This window comes from Calidris pugnax, unplaced genomic scaffold, assembly GCF_001431845.1.
Source record: "Calidris pugnax isolate Ruff unplaced genomic scaffold, ASM143184v1 scaffold41, whole genome shotgun sequence".
In the NCBI taxonomy this organism is placed as follows: Eukaryota; Metazoa; Chordata; class Aves; order Charadriiformes; family Scolopacidae; genus Calidris; species Calidris pugnax.
Genome location: NW_015094509.1, coordinates 27,563,870 through 27,582,474, shown reverse-complemented (window position 1 = coordinate 27,582,474; position 18,605 = coordinate 27,563,870). Strand labels below are relative to the sequence as shown.

At 40.6% G+C, this 18,605-nt stretch overlaps 1 protein-coding gene across 3 annotated transcripts in view; it reads right to left on the bottom strand.

The window, feature by feature from the left end:
* DENND3 (DENN/MADD domain containing 3) overlaps positions 1–10,204 on the bottom strand; it is a 39,129-nt gene extending 28,925 nt beyond the window's left edge. Inside the window, exons 1-4 of one of the 3 annotated variants that reach the window (XM_014965157.1) lie at positions 10,050–10,198; positions 4,485–4,758; positions 3,659–3,774; positions 3,016–3,155 (exon numbers count right to left, since the gene is read on the bottom strand). In XM_014965157.1, coding sequence (XP_014820643.1) covers positions 3,016–3,155; positions 3,659–3,774; positions 4,485–4,758; positions 10,050–10,133 — 614 coding nt within the window. In that variant the 5' untranslated portion in view covers positions 10,134–10,198. Of the gene's footprint in view, positions 1–3,015; positions 3,167–3,658; positions 3,775–4,484; positions 4,759–10,049 lie in introns of those variants that run through there. The other 2 variants (XM_014965158.1, XM_014965159.1) reach the window with 2 other exon arrangements.
* Between the last annotated feature and the right edge of the window lie 8,401 nt (positions 10,205–18,605).

The window sequence follows — 18,605 nt, the reverse complement described above, 5'->3', positions numbered from 1 at the left end:
TTTTCAAGTTACCCTTGCAGTTCAAAGCACCTACATGGATTTATAGCTTGATGTTACCTTTATATCTCAGTTTTCAGTTCTGATTTTTACTATACTCTGCCACTTGGAAAAGCTTCGGAACACAGGGTTTATCTGGGAATGCTTATGACAATGAAATAGCTTTGAGGAGTGTTCTGAATGAAAACAAGTACCATCCCACCTATAAGCAATCCTGTGCACTGCAGGTCCTGGAGAAACTAAGCTATGCACAGCAGAATTCTGGAGGAAATTGAAATCTGCTGCTGCAAGAAGGTCCTGAATGGAAGCAGAACCCCTTTAGATGCTACTTCAACATCCAGCTTTCATTAGCAATAATAAATAGCATTTTTCCATTGGTTCTCACAAGGAAAGGGCTACACACTAGAAGTAGGTGGTTTGAGGTCCACCAGCAAGTGTTTTCAAATCCCTGGGCTTGCAGAATGATTAATCAGTTGAAGCATCCTGCAAAACACCACTGAAGCATACCAAGGAGACAAGTGTGCTGTTGAACGTGTTATTATTTGTTAAGTATAAGAGGCACTGCTACTCCAGTAGACTCAGTCAACGAAAACATTTAATTAGATTTTTAACCCATTGCCAGCTGATTACAGGTAAGGTATCCAAAATGACAGTAACTCCCTTTCTGGTTTATAGGAAAACAATGACAATGTTTTGTAAGGTTACAAAAAACTGAAACATCTCCAGCTGTACAGGATGCTACGCTCAAAATATATCATTGAGGTTCTTTACTGTAATTGCTTATATTCCATTCAGAACAGCTGTATCGTGCCGTACGGAAAAAGTTCAGTAACACAACCAAAATAAGGAAAAATAGTACCTCTCCACCCCTTCCTTTCCTCCCACTCAAGTATACTCTGGCACAGTAAAATGCCTTTCCTAAAAAAAAAAAACAAAACCAAAAAAGGAAGGGCAGACATTCTGAAATTATCTATCAAATAGCATCAAGGAAAATACTTGGTGATTAACAGATTTCTAAAGAAAAAAAATTCAGAAGAAAATATAATGGAAACTTAATCAGTTGAGTTTCCATTACAGTGGGAAAGGCCAGCCCCAAATGCAGCTTTGTCACTTGTTTTCCCCCTCTCCTGCCAGTTGCACACACTTGCATCTTACTCCAGAAGCAGAAACAAAATGGAGAGAGAAAAGCTGTGCAACTGGATGACAAATTCCCCTGTTAAATGACCAGGACAACACACAGTACCAGCGTGGAAGGCTGTTGTCCTATTGAACTCTGGACTTTTCCATGGTTTTCCTGAACATTTTCCCACTTCTCCCTAGTGGACTGTTCAAAAATCCCCTCACAATTTGACTGCTTCTCCCAGCTCAGAGATGTCTCACTTTAGAGAAGAAATTACTCATTTATGACTATACTATATAAACCACTGATGAACCCTATAAATGAAAAGCTGAATCTATACTCTTTCCTATCTAGTGGAAAGCTAGCGTGTATAAAAGTATAAAAGTATCATGAATCCTGTTATAAAGGCTGAATATAAATAGTGGAGCACCACAGCTCAGGTAGAGAGCTGTAAGAGTTATATATGCAGATTAGTGCTTACTTGAGATTTGAAACTAGGAAAAGGCAGCAATGAATCAGCTCCTGCAATACCAACGGCTGATGTAATTGACTTAAATATAAGGAATGGAAAAAGTGATCTGGGCAGGGAAGGAGAGAGGGAAACAAAACATTCCCTTTTTATTTTACTATGGTCTCCATTTCCCACTAACCTGTGAGTACTTGGTTTCCATCATGTTGAAGTCCCTTGTCCACATTAAACGCCTTAATGAATGTTTTAAAAATGACAGAGAGAGTCTTCACTCGTTCTTAAGGGCTCCCAGAGTGAATCATTTCTGGTATCACAGCTTTTTTTTTTGGAGGCAACATCTGAACTGCCCAGGAGGAAGGCACTGCTTTGTCCCTCCAGGGCTCTCTTCATCTAAACCAGGGAAACCAGTCAGTGCTCCAACCGGATCCAAGCCCACAGCAGTGGGAAGAAGAGGTGCACGGGGTAGGGAAATGAGTGCTCAGGTCTCACCCTGGTATGGAGTTAGGTCAGGGGCTAGTGACACACCCCAGCTAGTAGCCAAGAAGCTCACCCGTGCTTGTTTGTTCATCTGCTCAGCTCACCAATCACCAGCAGGACAAACTGGAAGCTCCAACCTAAAACCCTAACATCTTGCAACTTAAGTATAAGAAGCAAATGCCTGCAAAAGGAAAACAACTGACTGCAAATCTGACTCTAGAATTAGATTAGTCAGTAATGTCCAATGTACAGAGACAGGCTTCCTGATGCAAGGAGTTTTTAATCCACATCAGAACAGAAGCACATAGATTTTAACAATTTAACAGTAAAGCAACACGCAACCTCAAAATAAGTGAAATAGCCCATGTTCACTTATCTTTTAACTCATCTACACTGCAAAGTATTTGAGTATTTCTAACCAGTGAAGTACTCTGTATCCAAAAATATTCTCTCCTAGTTCTACGACAGCCAAGTACTCCCTCAACTCGCTTAGATTATTTAGTTAAATAATAAAGTGTCATTAACTACTTATTAATACATATATTCATGTTCTTACGATATTTATTTGGTGCATTATAAAGAGGTTTTTGTGCTTTCAAAGTGACTTTTCGCCGGCATAGCAAAACTCTAGTTAACCCTCTCCCAAAAAAACCCCAACTCTTTGGGAAATCTGTTCCCTGCAAATTAGTATTTTCTAGACTTATGAAACACCTCAAAGAAAATGAAGACAACATTGTAACTAATTTCCTTGATATTCAGAACTTGCACTTATTGTCTGGGTAACATTCACATTGTATTTCTTCTTCCCCTCTCCCACGCATCTCACACTAAATAACTTAAAATTAATGCCTGTTTTAGCATTATGCAGCTATCCTGATCACATCATGCAAATTCATGTATTAAAACCTGCACAGTTATTTCCAGAAGAAACAAAGAGGATAGCAAGTCTTACCAAGAGAGACAATCCTTGAGGGCATTAAAATATGGATATCTGGATATAACACAAATAGCTAATGGTACAAAACAGGCAGGCATCTTCCCACTCTGCGCAGATTCCCAGTGGGCCTGCCCATTCGAGGAAATAGAGCCATCCTGCAAGAAAACTATAGATTAATGTGTTTATGTTAATCAGGAATTTATGGCTGATATTTTCTTGAGAACCCTAGAGATACGATACCCAGTTCCCTCTAAATTTCAACGGGATTTGGTTATTGATCTCCTTTAAGCTCTTCAGAAAAATGTCAGCCAACAAGACTCAGACATACGTATCAAAAATAATTTCAGCACAAATATATTTAGAAAGAACACAGGACACAATCTTCACCCCAAAAAGATGTCCAAGGGACAAAGACTGCTCCTAAATATTCCAGACTCCTAATTGAAATCCATAACAGTTTATCTTAACGCAATGCTGTTCCAACGTAATTAATTTAAAACAGCAATATAAAGTATGATTTGTTCTGGATTCCTACTAACATTAAAACATATCCATTCAGTAATTTTAAAAATTAAACCTGACATGATTCTCAAACTGTTTCAGTTCATTTCATATCTTTTGATATGTCTTAACATAACCAATGAATGAAATAACATACTTGCATAGGCTGGTAGTATTGTGCAACAACCCCGTATGTTCTGTTACCACAGACATCTGTGAAGACCAGGAAATGAATGTGGTCGTCTTTGGATTCAGAGGTTACATAAAGTCCTCCTGAAATGAAGGCAGAAACCTTTTTTTTTTAACCACAGCTGCTTGAAAATAGATTAATGACAAATACTGCACACTTCCACTTAATTTCAAGACAAATGTCTCATTTTAAGGGATTAAAATGCACATACACAGTCCATTTGATATAAGGATTATTATAAAGGCTCTAAGTTGCGCACTACTGCAGAAAAAATATTATATAATTATACTGCATTTTAAGTGTCAAAATACCATAAATGGGTTTTGTTCATTTTTTTGCCTTCAAGATATTTACAAGGCCTGCAACAGTGACATGCATATTAAAATTGCTGCAATTAAACCTGGAGGAAACAGTGACTACTTCAGATATATCTTAATACCAACTGAAAACTGAAAGAGTACTCAGTCATTTGAAGGTAATTTTAAAACTATGCACAGGTGTGTACTTCACTCAAACCAAGATTTACCAATAAGAGCTAAAGTGACTTGCAGCTTCCCTCTCTTGCAGGTGTTGCAGCTACTGGAGCTAATAGATCTGTTTCACACAACAGAGCCGAACAGAGCACCCCATCAGGTGCTTTCATCACAGACCTGCTCACAACCAGACACATTTTTTTATACTGGGAAATGCAAACAGATAGGGAAGATGATAACAATAAAAAAACTGGCTGCACTATGAGTCAACAAATACATCTGAAAACAATTCTCATTAAGAATTGTGAACCCTATCATACCTGGGAAGCAGAGCTGTGGCAAACCGATAAGATCAATGTCCTTTGGAACTGTAATATCTTCAGTGTCCGGTGCTTTCTGCTCCCCGTTGAGACTCTTGACATTTTCAATCTTTGGTCTCTCTTTTTTCTTTCGGAAAGACCGGCGTTTACTTTTATTCAAGTTATTACCAGCATTAATCACCTGAGTATCATCTCTGCTGATAAACGGAGGCACAAATACAGAAAGAACTTCTGGATCAAGGGGAGGAAGGTATTTGGGTTTTCTTTGAGTACCCTATAAAAAGAAAACAAAACAAAAAAATATGAACAACCACTAAGTTGACACTCATCCTGATAGTTTTTTTAAACCATCCCTGTTTTCTCTTTATCCCTAAAACTGTGGGTCTAAACATTTTTTCTTCTTCCTAAAGAACTAATTTTTCCTTCTAATTTCTTGCTTTACATATGTGAATGCACGGGGAATGCTCTGGGCATTTTCAGAAGGCAAAGAATCATTCTTCATCATTCAAAATACATCATAGCAATATTATGCCTTTGGCATAAGAAAACTAACAATATCAAATACAACATTTCCTCCTTTGAAGTGTTAGGATATACTTAAGCTTTAAGTAAATAAACACCTTTAGTAAGAGAAACCAGGCAACAAATAAATGAAAACAAAAACAGCTGAGCTCCCTTGATAAGCCTTTGTTCAGCTTTAGGAAAAGCTACATTTTAGCTCAGAATAATCTCTACAGGGAAAAAAACAAAAACAAAGAAAAAAAAATCACACAAGCTTTTACAAGACAACTTTTAACTTTATAAGGCAGTTAAGAAAGTACAATTAAAACCAACAATCACTGTTACAATAAACACAATTTTAAGACACTGTACAACATGAAGCCATGAAAATTTCTCCATATGCTGATGACTAAATGGAACAGGCATCCCAAGAGTGCATAAAATTACAACACTTTTCTAGAAGGCAGCTTTGTGAAGTACCACTACACTGAAAGCCCTTGCTGCCTTGTTATGAAAAACCTGTGGAGGAAGTGATAAGATGAGGAGATTTCCTTGTACTTGGAAGCACTTTTCGTATTTTTGACCATAGAGGAGAGACAAGTACCTGCATTTTCAATTACTTCACTGCTGTTTTAATATCTTCCTGCAAGGTCAAACCAGCAAGTAAAAGCTTTGTTTAGTCAAAGGATATTTGGAAACAGGAAAGGCGAGTCTCATTGTGGCTAAAAAGCTGCTTTCTTTTCAACTTTTTGCTAACTGATTCAAAGACAGATAAAGCAACGATGGCCTCTCTCATCATTTCCCTACAACATAAAAAGCTCCATTGCTTCACAGAAGCAATTTTCCACTGTCCGTGTTTTGGAAGAGAAAGTCTCAGCTTATCTGTCCTAGTAGATGAGTCCACCAGTAGTTTTCTTCAGATTTGAGCATCACAGGAAAAAATGAGAAGGAATATTTACCTTCATGATGTATTAGTTACTGTATCTTAAGCTCCACCGTATTCTGTAATAGGATACTTGAAAGAAAGTATTTCAATGAAAATAAGTAGAAAAACACTCTTTTAATGAACACACAGAGTCTGAACTTGAAAGAAATCAGAGTGGAAAAGATAAAAAGATAAGTATCCACTGGGACATTGAAAAGATAGCAATGACTTTAAAAAGCACGTTACAAATTGGGGTACTGAGTGCCATATCCTGCCACGCTAAAAACTTCACGTGTCATTTTCTTTAGCTGGCACCTGACATGAATTTCAAGTGAAGAAACTGGAAATGCAGATAAATCCAACATAATCACTCTCAATATAACATGCAGCTAAACATTTCAGAAGGAAATTAAGAATTAAGGCTCAGCCCTGAGGCTGTTATGCAAGAAAAACACAGAGCTACTCAAAACAGTAGCAATCTTAAACTTGGCAGGTTTGCCCTGCAGAGGTCTTGGTACAAAGTCGCTTTGACAGGGCAATCCCTGACTTACATTGAAGGCATCTCTGTGCTACAAAGTGCTGGATGACAGCCAGGGATTTAATAGCCTCCCAGTGTAACAGCCTCTGAAATGGCAGGTCCTCGATGTCTTGAACTACAAGACAGGCATTAAACGCCTTTTTTTTTTTTTTTTCCCCTCCTCCACTGAACAGCACTGTCAGCACCGTCGCTGACCCAGTGACTCAGTTGTCAGCATTCGAGTCAGCTCATATTAATGTCTACAGCCAAAGTCGTATTTTCTTACCCTTTCAGCTCAGGGACAGTGAATAGGCAGCCACAGAACAACATTCATTTGTTTCTACTATTCTTTGAACATTTTCTATTCTCTGCTTCTACTGTTACTTCTTCATTTTGAAACGCTTCTCTTCTGTCACTTCTTACTATCAAATGTCCTTGCATCATACGTAGCTTCTTGGAAACTTCAATGCCTTTTCTTTCCTGTAATTCTGCAAGATTCCAGAAGTCAGGGATTTTATTCCATCCCCATTTACTGATTATGTTCCTGTAACAACGGTGCCGTACAGGACACCGGTAAGAGAGACTTTTTACAGTGACTACGCTGTTTTAGACACAAACAAGAAGTAGTGTGTTGAAACCACAGACTGGAGTGTGATCTCAGCTATTTGGTGTTTCCTTGATCTCACTCTCCTCTTCCCATCACTGAAGAAGTTGATTTCATTTTGAATGTCACGGAAGAACTGGCTTCTTCAAGGAATAATTGGGCAGGGAAAAGTATGAACCCTTAATAAAACTAGGCTGGAAGAGACTTCTGGAGGTTCTAGTGCAACCCTTTGCTCAAGGCAATGATAACTTTGAAGGTAGATCAGGTTGCTCTGAGTCTCATCCAGTCAAGGTTCAGAAATCACTTGGGAAGGGGCTTCTTTCCCCCTTGTGATACAGCCCTTGTAAAGCTTGTCTTCTTCTGGGCTCGCTCCTGTTTGTCAGCAGTTCTCCAGTATCCAAATGTGGGACAGTATTCCAGATGTGACCCCAGGAGTGTTAAATAAAAACAGTAATAGTAATAATCCCTTCCTTTCACCTGTCAGCTACAGTCCTGATGATGCAGGCCACAGTTAATTTTCATTGCCCCAAGCACACGCTCCTGACTTGATTACACCCCATTTCTTTCACAAAACTGGACGCTCAGGGGTGCGTTACAGAAGGAGGAAAAAATTGGTTTGGTGGTTATGTCTGCATTAGTAAGGCCAGAAAGGATGATGCAGACGCTGTAAGAGATAAGACCTGTACCACTGATGGTGATAAGTAGACACAGAACCCAACAGGAAGATCTGAGACATCTCAGAAACCACACTTGCCATATCAAACCCCAGCTTTAAAGATAACTTCGGGGAAAGAAGTCTTATCAAAGATGGTTGTAGGATCTTCACTATCGCACACGTCATTCTTACAAAATACAAACTTCCAACACTAAAAAAGTAATCTCCAGCTGAAAATAGCAGCCTCTGATCTCTTCAAATTGAAATCTTAGTGACAAAGACAATTGCCAAAAGGACAATTGATGGATGAAAGCCCAGAAACTTCAGTTACATGAGCTTCAGTGCAAAACTGTAACTTTTTTCCTGGAACCCACATTGACAACATATCAGTCATATAAGGCTTTTCTTACTTTGGCAGCAGGTTCCTTCTGACTTCCCAGAATCATAGAATGGTTAGAGTTGGAAGAGACCTTAAAGATCATCCAGTTCCAGCCCCTCTGCCCTGGGCAGGGACACCTCCCACCAGACCAGGTTGCTCAAAGCCCCGTCCACCCTGGTCTTGAACATCTCCAGGGATGGGGCAGCCACAGCTTCTCTGGACAACCTGGGGCAGTGTCTCACCACCCTCAGAGTGAAAAATGTCTTCCTGATATCTAATCTAAATCTCCCCTCTTTTAGTTTAAAACCATTACCCCTTGTTCTGTCACTATGCTTCCTGACAAAGAGTCCCTCTCCAGCTCTCCTGTAGGCTCCCTTCAGATACTGGAAGGCTGCTCTAAGGTCTCCCTGGAGCCTTCTCTTTTTCAGGCTGAACAACCCCAGCTCTCTCAGCCTGTCTTTCCTCATGAGACTTCATTGACTTTATTACTCCGTATTGCAATAAAGTTAAGAATGCACAAACACTCTTTCAAGACCAAGATTTGATGTGCTATGAAGATTTTTACCCTGCTGTTTCGTCTGTAAATATCATCAGAGGTCCACTATTTTCCATTTAAGTGTTCTTATTTTCTGTCAATAAGGACTCTTCTTTCTACACTACCTGAAATTAGACACAAAACATATTCCACCATTTCCTAACGTAGATAGTGCTGCAGGAGGAAAAGGAAACGGAGTAAATCTATAAACTTGCCCTATGACAGTGACTGAAATCCCTGTGGTGTTAACAGCTTGCAGGGACATTACTATCATTAATATTGACAAGCACAGAAACTACTTTCCAACACTCCATTTTATACCCTGAGCAAAGAAACAATTCAAAAACTGTAGCGCGAGCAGAATATTGAAATGGTTTCTATCTTCTGTAGTCAATTTCCTATCTGCTGTTCTACAGGTCTTTTGGAAGCAATGAGATCAAAGTGAGTGGATCAAAACGAAAAAGAAATTCCACATCTTTGGGGCTCACTTCTCACGCAGACGCTGAAACAACACATACGCACCGATCGCTAAAGTCCGGCGGTGACATTTATGGCACTATTATTTCCTTAGTTTGAATGTATACACGAACAAGATCCTGGAATTTGAACCCCTCCTTAGCCAGTCTCACTTCAAGAAGCTGACATCAGCAAAAGCCGTCTCCTGAGCGAGTGAGCGGCAACAAGTTTAACAAAGACTTCTTTATCTAATGCTATTAGAGGGCACAATCAAATTCAAGTTCAAGCAAGACAACGGAGATCCCTGGGAGCAGCTTGGCTTTTCGGCACGTGCTGGCACCGCAGCTGCTCCCACACAGGTATCTTTAACAAAAGCACGTTTTAATGAAGAGAAATCAGGAAGAGGATTTTAACTGTTAACTCACGTGTGAAGTGGCTGCAGTCATAAACAAATTATAAACCACACATTCACAGCCGAAACCAACCCACCGACTTCTGCCGCATCTGAACCACTCTGGCTGTGCCAAATACAAGGCACTAAACTTAATCTCAATGCAGGGATTTCGAGCCAAGGATACGAGTTAACAAGTTTTATTCCCCTACTTTTTGCTCTTCTCTCCAACGGAAGACAGGAAATGGGATATCACCAAGTAAAGGATCTGCATTGTTCAACCATTTTGCTATTCCTGCTTATATACAGCTACACCGCATTCTTCACCTAAGCTCAGAGCTTTGAAAAAATGGCATTACTTACGGCTGCTACCAAATTATCCCTGCTTGGTTGATGACCTCCTGTCAAAACAAGTTTTCTCTTCAGTATTTCAGCTCTATCCGATGATAACAGCCACAAGTCAACCCCAGAGTTTCACTCCAGCCCGTGTAGGGGGAGAGAGGCCCGGCCGGGGCCGCTGACAGAAGCTGCCCCCACAGACCAGCCGGGGCACCGGGCCGCCGGGCACCGCTCTCCCTTCCCCTCACCTCAGCCCTTCTCACCTGGAGGAGCGCTCTCACCCGCTCCTGGGGCACGCCGACCAGCAGGCAGATCTCCAGCAGACCCGGGGGCAGCACGTCCTCCATAGCACAGCGGGACCGGGACGCCGGGTGACGGTGGGTAGCGGCGGCGGCGGCGGCAACTCCTTCCCTCAGGGCCGCTCGGCCCCTCCCGGCCGGCCGCACCCCCCTTCCCGCCCTCAGGGCAACTCACGCTCTGATTGGCTCTCTCTCCCGTCGCTCTGAGATGCTGCGGCAAATCAGAACGGCCTGGCGAGCCAGGGGGCGGAGCTTGAGAGCTGAGGGCTGAGGTACCGGCCCCTCCGCTCGCTTATGGCGGCCGTCGGTCGCCGTTAGTTTCAATTTCCTCTCATCGTTTCCCTGCCCCGCCGGGAAAATCCCCCGGAAAGACGTTTCCCGACCCAAAGCAGAGCTCGTTTTTCGCCCTGACAGCCGTGGGTCGGTTTCCCGATGGGGCCGTTGCCCCAGAGGGGCTGAGCTACCTCAGGGCTGCCCAAGGCCCGCGCTTGAGAGAGGTGGGTGAAGTCACGGCCCGGTGTGTGCCATTCCCTGCTGTTTGCTCCAGGTGACTCAGCAGGGGTATGTGACTGCCACTAAATAACACTCTTATATTTATCATGGGTCATAGTTCCAGTGAAGTGTAAGCACAGAGCTGCTTGCAGACTGCGTGGTGTTTTCGCTCTCGGAGGGCAGTGGAGCTGCTTGGCCGGTAGAGAAACAACCTAGAGGATTCTGGGATTTCTTTACAAACGTTTAATCTACAGAGAGTGAGTCACTCTGTGTGTATTGGCTCAGTGTAGACCTTCACTGAGAGACTTGTGTTTCCTCTGGGACCGCTGCGTAAAGTTCTCGAAACCAGCGAGCGGTTTCTCTGAAACTGAAGGTGTGACGTGTAGTTTCGTCACAGCCACAAGTGTTTTTTGTGGACAAGTATTCGCGTATTTAAGTGCAAAAAAAACCCCAATATAAATGTCTCCAGGCTATCATGAGTTTGTCAAAAGTCCAGGGTTCAGAAGAGACTTCTTCAAAAAAAAAGTACAAAGAATGTCAGAAATGTGAGGTCTGGTCTTCATGGGGATTTTGTTATCTGAGTTTTTGTGGTGTTAAAACTCAGGATTATATGGCCTCCGATGTTCTCTAATAACTCACTTAGAGGAAGTCACAAATGCGGAATATAGGAAACGATGTTTATATAGCACTGACTAAAAGAAGGAAATTCTTGAAAACCTGGAAGTTCAGGGATCACTTCTTCAAAGCCCCAGAAGATCATAGGTTCAAATATAGATGTTAATTTTAGGTCATAAGAGCTAGTTAAAATCATCTTGTTTAGCTCATGTAGCCCAGGGCACAGAATTGCAATGCTACTGAATTTGTAACTTCTGGCTCATGCCATGAGTTCGTGCAATAGGGATTACTAACAGTCACTGTTGAAAGTCAGGCATCTCATTTTTAGTTTCACTGTTTAGCTTATACTTTTGCCATGAGATCACAATGTTACAGTTTCCCTGCTGTTTGAACAGACTCTTTACTACAAAAAGTTTTCTCCTTTCAGAGTTCAAGATTATTAATCTTGATTTACTTTTAAGAGATTATACAGCTCATGCTTTCTAAATTCCTTTCCTAATCACTTGTATGCATCTTTTTTCAACCTTTTCAAATTTTTCCAATGTTCTTTTTTAATTGTGAACACTGAATATAAGCTTTACTATTGCTGAATGTACAGCGGTAAATTACACTGCAATTTCTAACTGATACTCCACCTAATTAAAACAGAGGAAGATTGATATATGAATCATTCAAAAAGGGTGTAATGTTTAATTGGTTATCCACTGTAACCATGTATGGTTTCCTTAGGGTTATTACTTCCAACATGACAGTCCTACATCTTACACTCATTGACCTATGACTATGACCTAGCATTTGACCGTATTAAAAGAAAATTACAAAGGAACCGAAGCTATTAAACAATCCAGGTCACCCTGTAGTTAATTAATCTTTATCATGATTAGTTTCTGATTTCTCTGCTATCTGCAATCATAAATACTGGATGATTCTTGTACATAATTAATGTAGCCCTCAAAGCAAGGATATGATGAAGTTCTTATCAAAACAGAACCACAAGATGAGAGGTACTAACATGAATCTGATAAAATCTCAAGAACTCTGGAAGTAGAAAACCTGCCATATGGGTATGGTAAGAGACAAAATAATTTGCATAGAGAAGAATGCCCCTGTGCTACAAAAAGATACATGTAGTTAAATCGTTCATTTCCTAAGAAAACTTGTCAGCTGAGGAAGAAATGCCAGCTTTTATTATGTGTTCTCTTTTTGTAATGCCACAAATACAGCAAATGTTGGTTTGTTTGTTAACTGTCTAATATTGTTCTTGGCTGCTTAGAGCTATATGCAGAAAAAACTGCTGATCTTGATATATCCTCAATATCCTTTATCAGACCTGAGGGCCATGTCTGAGTAATTAAAGATTCCCTTGACACAGAAATCTAATTCAGCTTTCAAATATGGTGTTTATGTTTTAGATAGACTGCCTCTGTTAAGAGGAGAAAAGAATTTTACAAGTCTTTTACCCAATCAGGTAAGAAGCCTTGAGCTGACTCTGGCTTTAGTAAGGCCACCCTCAAAATCCTGTACTCATGGGTAATATAATGCAGCCTTCCTTGTTCAGCCTTACATTTGAAATACCTTCCAAAATCATTTCCAAGCAATGAGACAACTCTTTGCAGTCTAGAAGTCCATGAAAAAACATTGCACCTCAGGATTTTAAACCCTTTGTCTCTAAAATCAGTTCTTATTAACAAGATTATTCATGGGAGGAAGGATTTGTTTTGAATAAAACTCGGGGAGGTCAGCTTGATGTAATCTCTTCAACTTCAGCATTTCTCATTTTATATTCCTTCTTCCAGAATAATGAAGCAGGAGAATTCCATGAGTCTGCAGAGAAAGATCTTTATATACATTTCTTTCATTGCAAGACAATACACTTTCTAAATTTAAACTGTTATTAGCAACCAAGCAACCACTGACTATGCAAATGAATCATTATTTTAAAACTAGAGCCCTGCACAGTCTTAAAATTCCTCTCTCAGTGTCTCAGACATTTATTCCCATTCTTAATAATGCTACAAAACTACAAGAATTCTTTATTGTCCCAGGTATCATCCAGCTGGGTATTATTTTGCAAAAGGCCACCAGGTTCAGTGTAAATGTAGCAGAGGAAAAGGAGGACAGTGCAGGCATCTCAATTTCTGTTAACAGTTCCATTTGCATCCTCTTTCTTTTTGACTTGTCTTGTCTGATTTGTGCTGACACCGTTTATGGTACAACAGAATACAAATTTTCTGCAACATTAACTGTCATTTAGCATGCATCTCTTTAATAATATATAGATGTGTTTCACTGATATTACAGAAACATGTCAGTACAAGACTGGTTTTTACAGCGTTATCACCAGGTGGGATCTGTATTCTCCACTGCTTCCACCTGCCTGTGTGCTAGAGAAGTCATCTACTGTCTGCTATTTCATAGAGTCATAGAATGGTTTAGGTGAGAAGGGACCTTAAAGCTCAGTTCTCAAGCTATGGGAAGTTACCCCCAATTCAAACTTATTTAGGGAAACATAGCCCTTAAAGTTCAGATCCTTGTGATTTATCCATATGATGAAGGACTTTGTTGTGTAGCAGGTAGCAGTGAAGTCTTCTATTTCATCCCGGGGATGCTTTTAAATTACCTGAGCTGGTACCTCTACCCTGCACTACAGAACTTAGAACTGTCAACAGCAGACTTTTCAACCTGCAAAATCATCAGATTAATTTAATGTGCTGTATGCAGAATACTTTTTGGTGTATGTTATGGCTGTAATTCATTACCTTGATGTCTGCCATCTCCTTTTAGACATAAAGGTAGATCAAGCCACGCTCTGAATGAGGGTAGGATATGGGAGGGAAAGAAGGGTGCCATAACCACACATGTGCATCTCTGTCGAGGGACCTGGTGTTTGTGCCCCGCCAGGGAGGGTGAGAGTGTTAATGAGGGGAATAAACTCCCCTTAGCCCCACTGTCATCCCATAACCTGATAAAAGCCTCTACAGATAGGTTGTTCTGTAGGATAACCACATGCAAGAATGGGGTACATACATGGGTAAACCAGAACAAATGAAGCAGAGAGCTGCCAGGATGGTCAGGGCTGAAGTTCTTGTCCTGTGAGGAGAGTCTGAGGCAGCAGCGCTGGAGAAGAGATGGCTTCAGGGGAACTAATAGCAACTCTGATACCTACAGGGAGATCATCAAGAAGGCAGAGCCAGGCCCTTCACCAAGGCGCACAGCCAGAGGTGGAGAAACATCTGAAACGGGAAGTACTGATTGCATCCAAGGAAAAGAGTTTTCATTCTCAGAGTAGTCGAGCGCTGGAGCAGGGGCCTAGAGATTGTGTCATCTCCATCTTCTGAGATTTTCAAGAAGAGACTGAATAAAGCTGTGAGCGAACTGGTCTGAGCTGACCACTGACCCTGCTCTGAGCAGGAGGTTGGACTAGAGATCTCCTGAGGTCCCTTCTCACCTGGATGATTCTGTCATTCTCAGGGACTCGGTGTTCAAATACAGCAAGAGGGTTAAAAATTTTTATATAAAGGAAAGAAAATGTTAGAATTCCAGTCAACCAAGCGGAGAAAATCCTCAGCCAGTTGTACAGTCAATGACCTTTCAATTTAACACAAGTAACATTTTTGTGATGGGATAACTGAGGCCCAAGGAAATAGCTTTGGGTGTCAATGCAACGCTTATTCCTCATCATCTCTATATTTCGGATAAGGAGGCTGGCTGTAGTTTTATTTTTCTGAGAAAAATCTGTTGAAAGTCCTAGGGATGGGAGGGGGGAAAGCTGAGCTTTATCACAGCCCCAGCATCCAGAGAAATGTAGTGTCACTAAGCTGTCAGGTCTTGGCAAAGAACCGGACTACTGTGAGTGCTTTGAATATTAGAAACACTTTGCATTGTAGATATTCTGAGATATTCCTGAGGCTACAGAAGAGCTTATTCTTGAGCCTAATCACTGGAGGGTCAGTTTTAGCAGTGTTTTATTTATGTGGGATGCATAGCACGTCCCTCAAATCTCACTTGCTTAACATGACATTTATTATACTTCCAGTTCTTTACCATCTGGCACAATCTCAGGCAGCCAAAGAGATTTTGATAGTTTTGCAGCTGCTTTTATAGTAGCATTAAGACTTCGTAACATTTGTCCTTTTACTGCAGTGCTATAAAAGTGCAGGTTCAGAATTCCTGAAGTGGTGGGACAAGAGATAGGAGAGGTCAATTAGTGCACAAAGATAGAGTCAGATACAGAAAATAAAATTTCAGATGGAATAGTTTTTGTGTAATAGTGACTTGTGTGCGTCAATGTAAGAAACCTTAAAATACATAAACACAGATATCATAATTCATAGCTGCTTTTTTTAGAAAATAAAGTAAACTTGGTTTTGTCCCTGGAATCTGAAGAATCTCTTGGGATGCTTCACTGTGTTCAGAAAAGATCTGTTAGCAGTTCATAGCTTGACAAAAGCATAATATAATAAATTTCATCGGTAATTAATGTTAGCTTAATGAAACACATATTAAAAGCCAAACGCTTTCCCTCTTGATCTTTTTGTAGCTGCCCCTACATCACTCTCTTTATGAAAAAAGCCAGCATATATAAACAAAATTAACTTTGTTATATATGAACGGATCTTCTCTAAGCTTGGAAACTGTTTAAATATGATAAGGTTGTTCATTTTTAAATATTCACTTTTCAAGGTTGTTGAAGAAGATTCATTCAGGTTTGGATCCAACCAGAATACCAAACAGTTGCGTTTTCCATATAAAATAACTAGCTTCCAAGTGACTTCAGTTTAGCCCCAGATAAAAAATGCATCAAGAAGACCCTCAATAAGGCAGGATACAGCGAGTGTCCTTTATAGCAGTCTAATATAAACACAAAAAGAAGAGAATCCATGGGCAGTAGACACCATGTTTATGTATAACATGAGACCATTCTAACTTGACGGCATTTCATGCTGGTGCTCCTCATTCTCTGGCGAGCAGTGCAACATTGTGGAGCTAGATCTCATCAGAACCATTTCTAAGCACAGAAGGGACAGAAGGTACCTGGAAGTGGTGAGCATGGGTTTATCAAGGGCAATCATGCCTTGCCAACCTGTGTGCCTTTCCTTGGTGACCGACCCTGTGGAGGCAAGGGGATGCCATTTACCTTCTCACAAGGTTTTGGCACAGTCTCCCATAGCTTCCTTGTAACCAAGCTGGGAAGAAATGGACAAGAAAAGTGGACCACAAGGTAGCTGAAAATTGGCTGGGCCATCAGTTTCAAAGGGTTGGGGTGAACAGTTTGAAATCTAACAGCTGGTTCTGAGTGCCATTCCTCAAAGTTTGATACTTTGGCTATTAATACTTAGTGTTTTCATCACGAATGTGGACCATGGGGTGAAGGGCATCCTCAGCAAACTTGTGAATGTCACTGGGGGGGAAGGCTGAAGGGCAGAGCTGCCGTAGGAGAAGGTTAAGTAGAGATCCAGTTGCCATCTCTCTGAAGAGGGGTTATAATGAGCCACAGAAACCCTTCTCAGAGGTGCACAGTGGGAGGACAAGTGGCACCAGTTCAAAGTTGCAGCAAGGGATACTCTGATTGAATATAAAGAAAAGGGTTTTCACCATGAAAGTGATTAAGCGCTTGAGCAGGTTCCCCAGGGAGACAGAGTAGTCTCCTCCTTTAGAGACTTTCGAAACTTGGCTGGATGAGGAGCAGGGCAGCTGGATCTAACTTTGAAGTTACTGCTACTCTGAGTGAAGAGCTGGACTAGAGACCTCCAAAGGTCCCTTCTAAACAACAGTTGTCTTTGATTCTATAATTAATTAAGCCCATATTGTTTTATTTGCATCCAAGGGTCTTTAGAGATTTTAAAGCGCAGCAGACAGAGAACAAAGTTCAGTCATTTGCATAGCTAAACATATCGTATACTTTTAGGTGTCGTTCTATAGCAAAAGGGGTATATTTAAATATTGCCTGACACGTCAAATATAGCAATTAGGCACATGTTGCTGTGTCACATATGACTGAAATTGGGCAGAACGTAACTTCTCGTAAATAATTAACTCCCGTTTACTGCTGCAAAATCCCCAATTTGCATGGGGGCATAGTGGGGCAACTTCTACTGTGAGAGCAGGCATGCTGTGTTGCCGTGAGGCCAGGGAGGATGCTGCATGGCTGACTACATAAAGAAAAATTGCATTAGTACAAATACCACCCAATAGTTTGTGCTTGTTTCCCCTGTTGCACATCTCCTAATATTAAAAATAAAAAGCATTGCCAAATTTGGGGTTGGAAAACTTAATTGGCAGTGTCTCCCCACTGCTGTTTTCTATGGTTCTTGTTTATTCCTCTATAATAGCTATTTCAGTTTTCTGTAGGGTATCTGGTTAGTTGAAGAGCAGAGAGAATATCTCATCTACAGTGGTGAATTATTCATCAAAGTTATTTTAAGAAATCCTTTTTAGAGCGATTTAGGCTTTCTTTTGTGGCACAGCTGAATCTACTGCTGTCTTTCCTTATTTCAATCTCGTTTTCTTTGGTGTTTGGAGAATTTTTCAGAGTTGATTTACCTCAAATCTTCAAAGTAGTAGGAGAAAACTACCAAAATATTACCTTTCCACTTGGTGAAGTAACATAACCTGACATAAATGGAAATGACTGAAAATTACAGAAGTAGGGTCATACTTCACAAAGATTAACCTTATGTCCAATTACCAAGTGTCAGAAAGAGCAAGCTGTTTATGCTGTCTCTGGCCTCCTTCCATGAGCATAAGATGATCCTTCTGAAGGGTGTCTGTTAATTTTCTGTGTTTGTAGAGCACACACAACATCGGGACCCCAGTTTGGTCAGGTACCAAGTACTATTATAATATGTTATAGGAGTGCTCATGGTGGTTGTCAAAAAAGATATAGTTTTTTATTTTATCAAGAGTTGTTGTGAATGCAAAGGCAATTATTAAATACTAGAGTAGAAAAAGAGTTTGACATGATTTGGGAAAGCTTCTCTTGAGAGAAGCAGTGACTCAGAAAACACTGGTCGTAGCTTCTGTGATATTGTCACCAAAGCTGTTCACCTGCCAAGGGTAAATTATGTAATATAAAAATATATAGAATTTTATATTTTTATGAAAAACTAGCCCAGGCTAAGGACAACAAATTTATTACTTCCACAGAGGGACAGTATGTATTTTTAAGTCCTGGCTAAAAGAGACAGACTTCTTTTGAGTTCTCAGGTTATACAGACCAAAGGCTTAAACAACTATGTTTTCTTATTAGTTTTGTTCTCATCCACGTGTTATGTATTGGCAAGTTCACTTGCTGCATCTTTTCTAAAATTAAGCCTTCAGCCCTCGGTTTTGTTCTTCAGGATCAAGCCCACACAACTCGTTATTGCATTGCAACCTTAGACTGTAAATGCCTGAGGGCAGGAGGCATTTCTC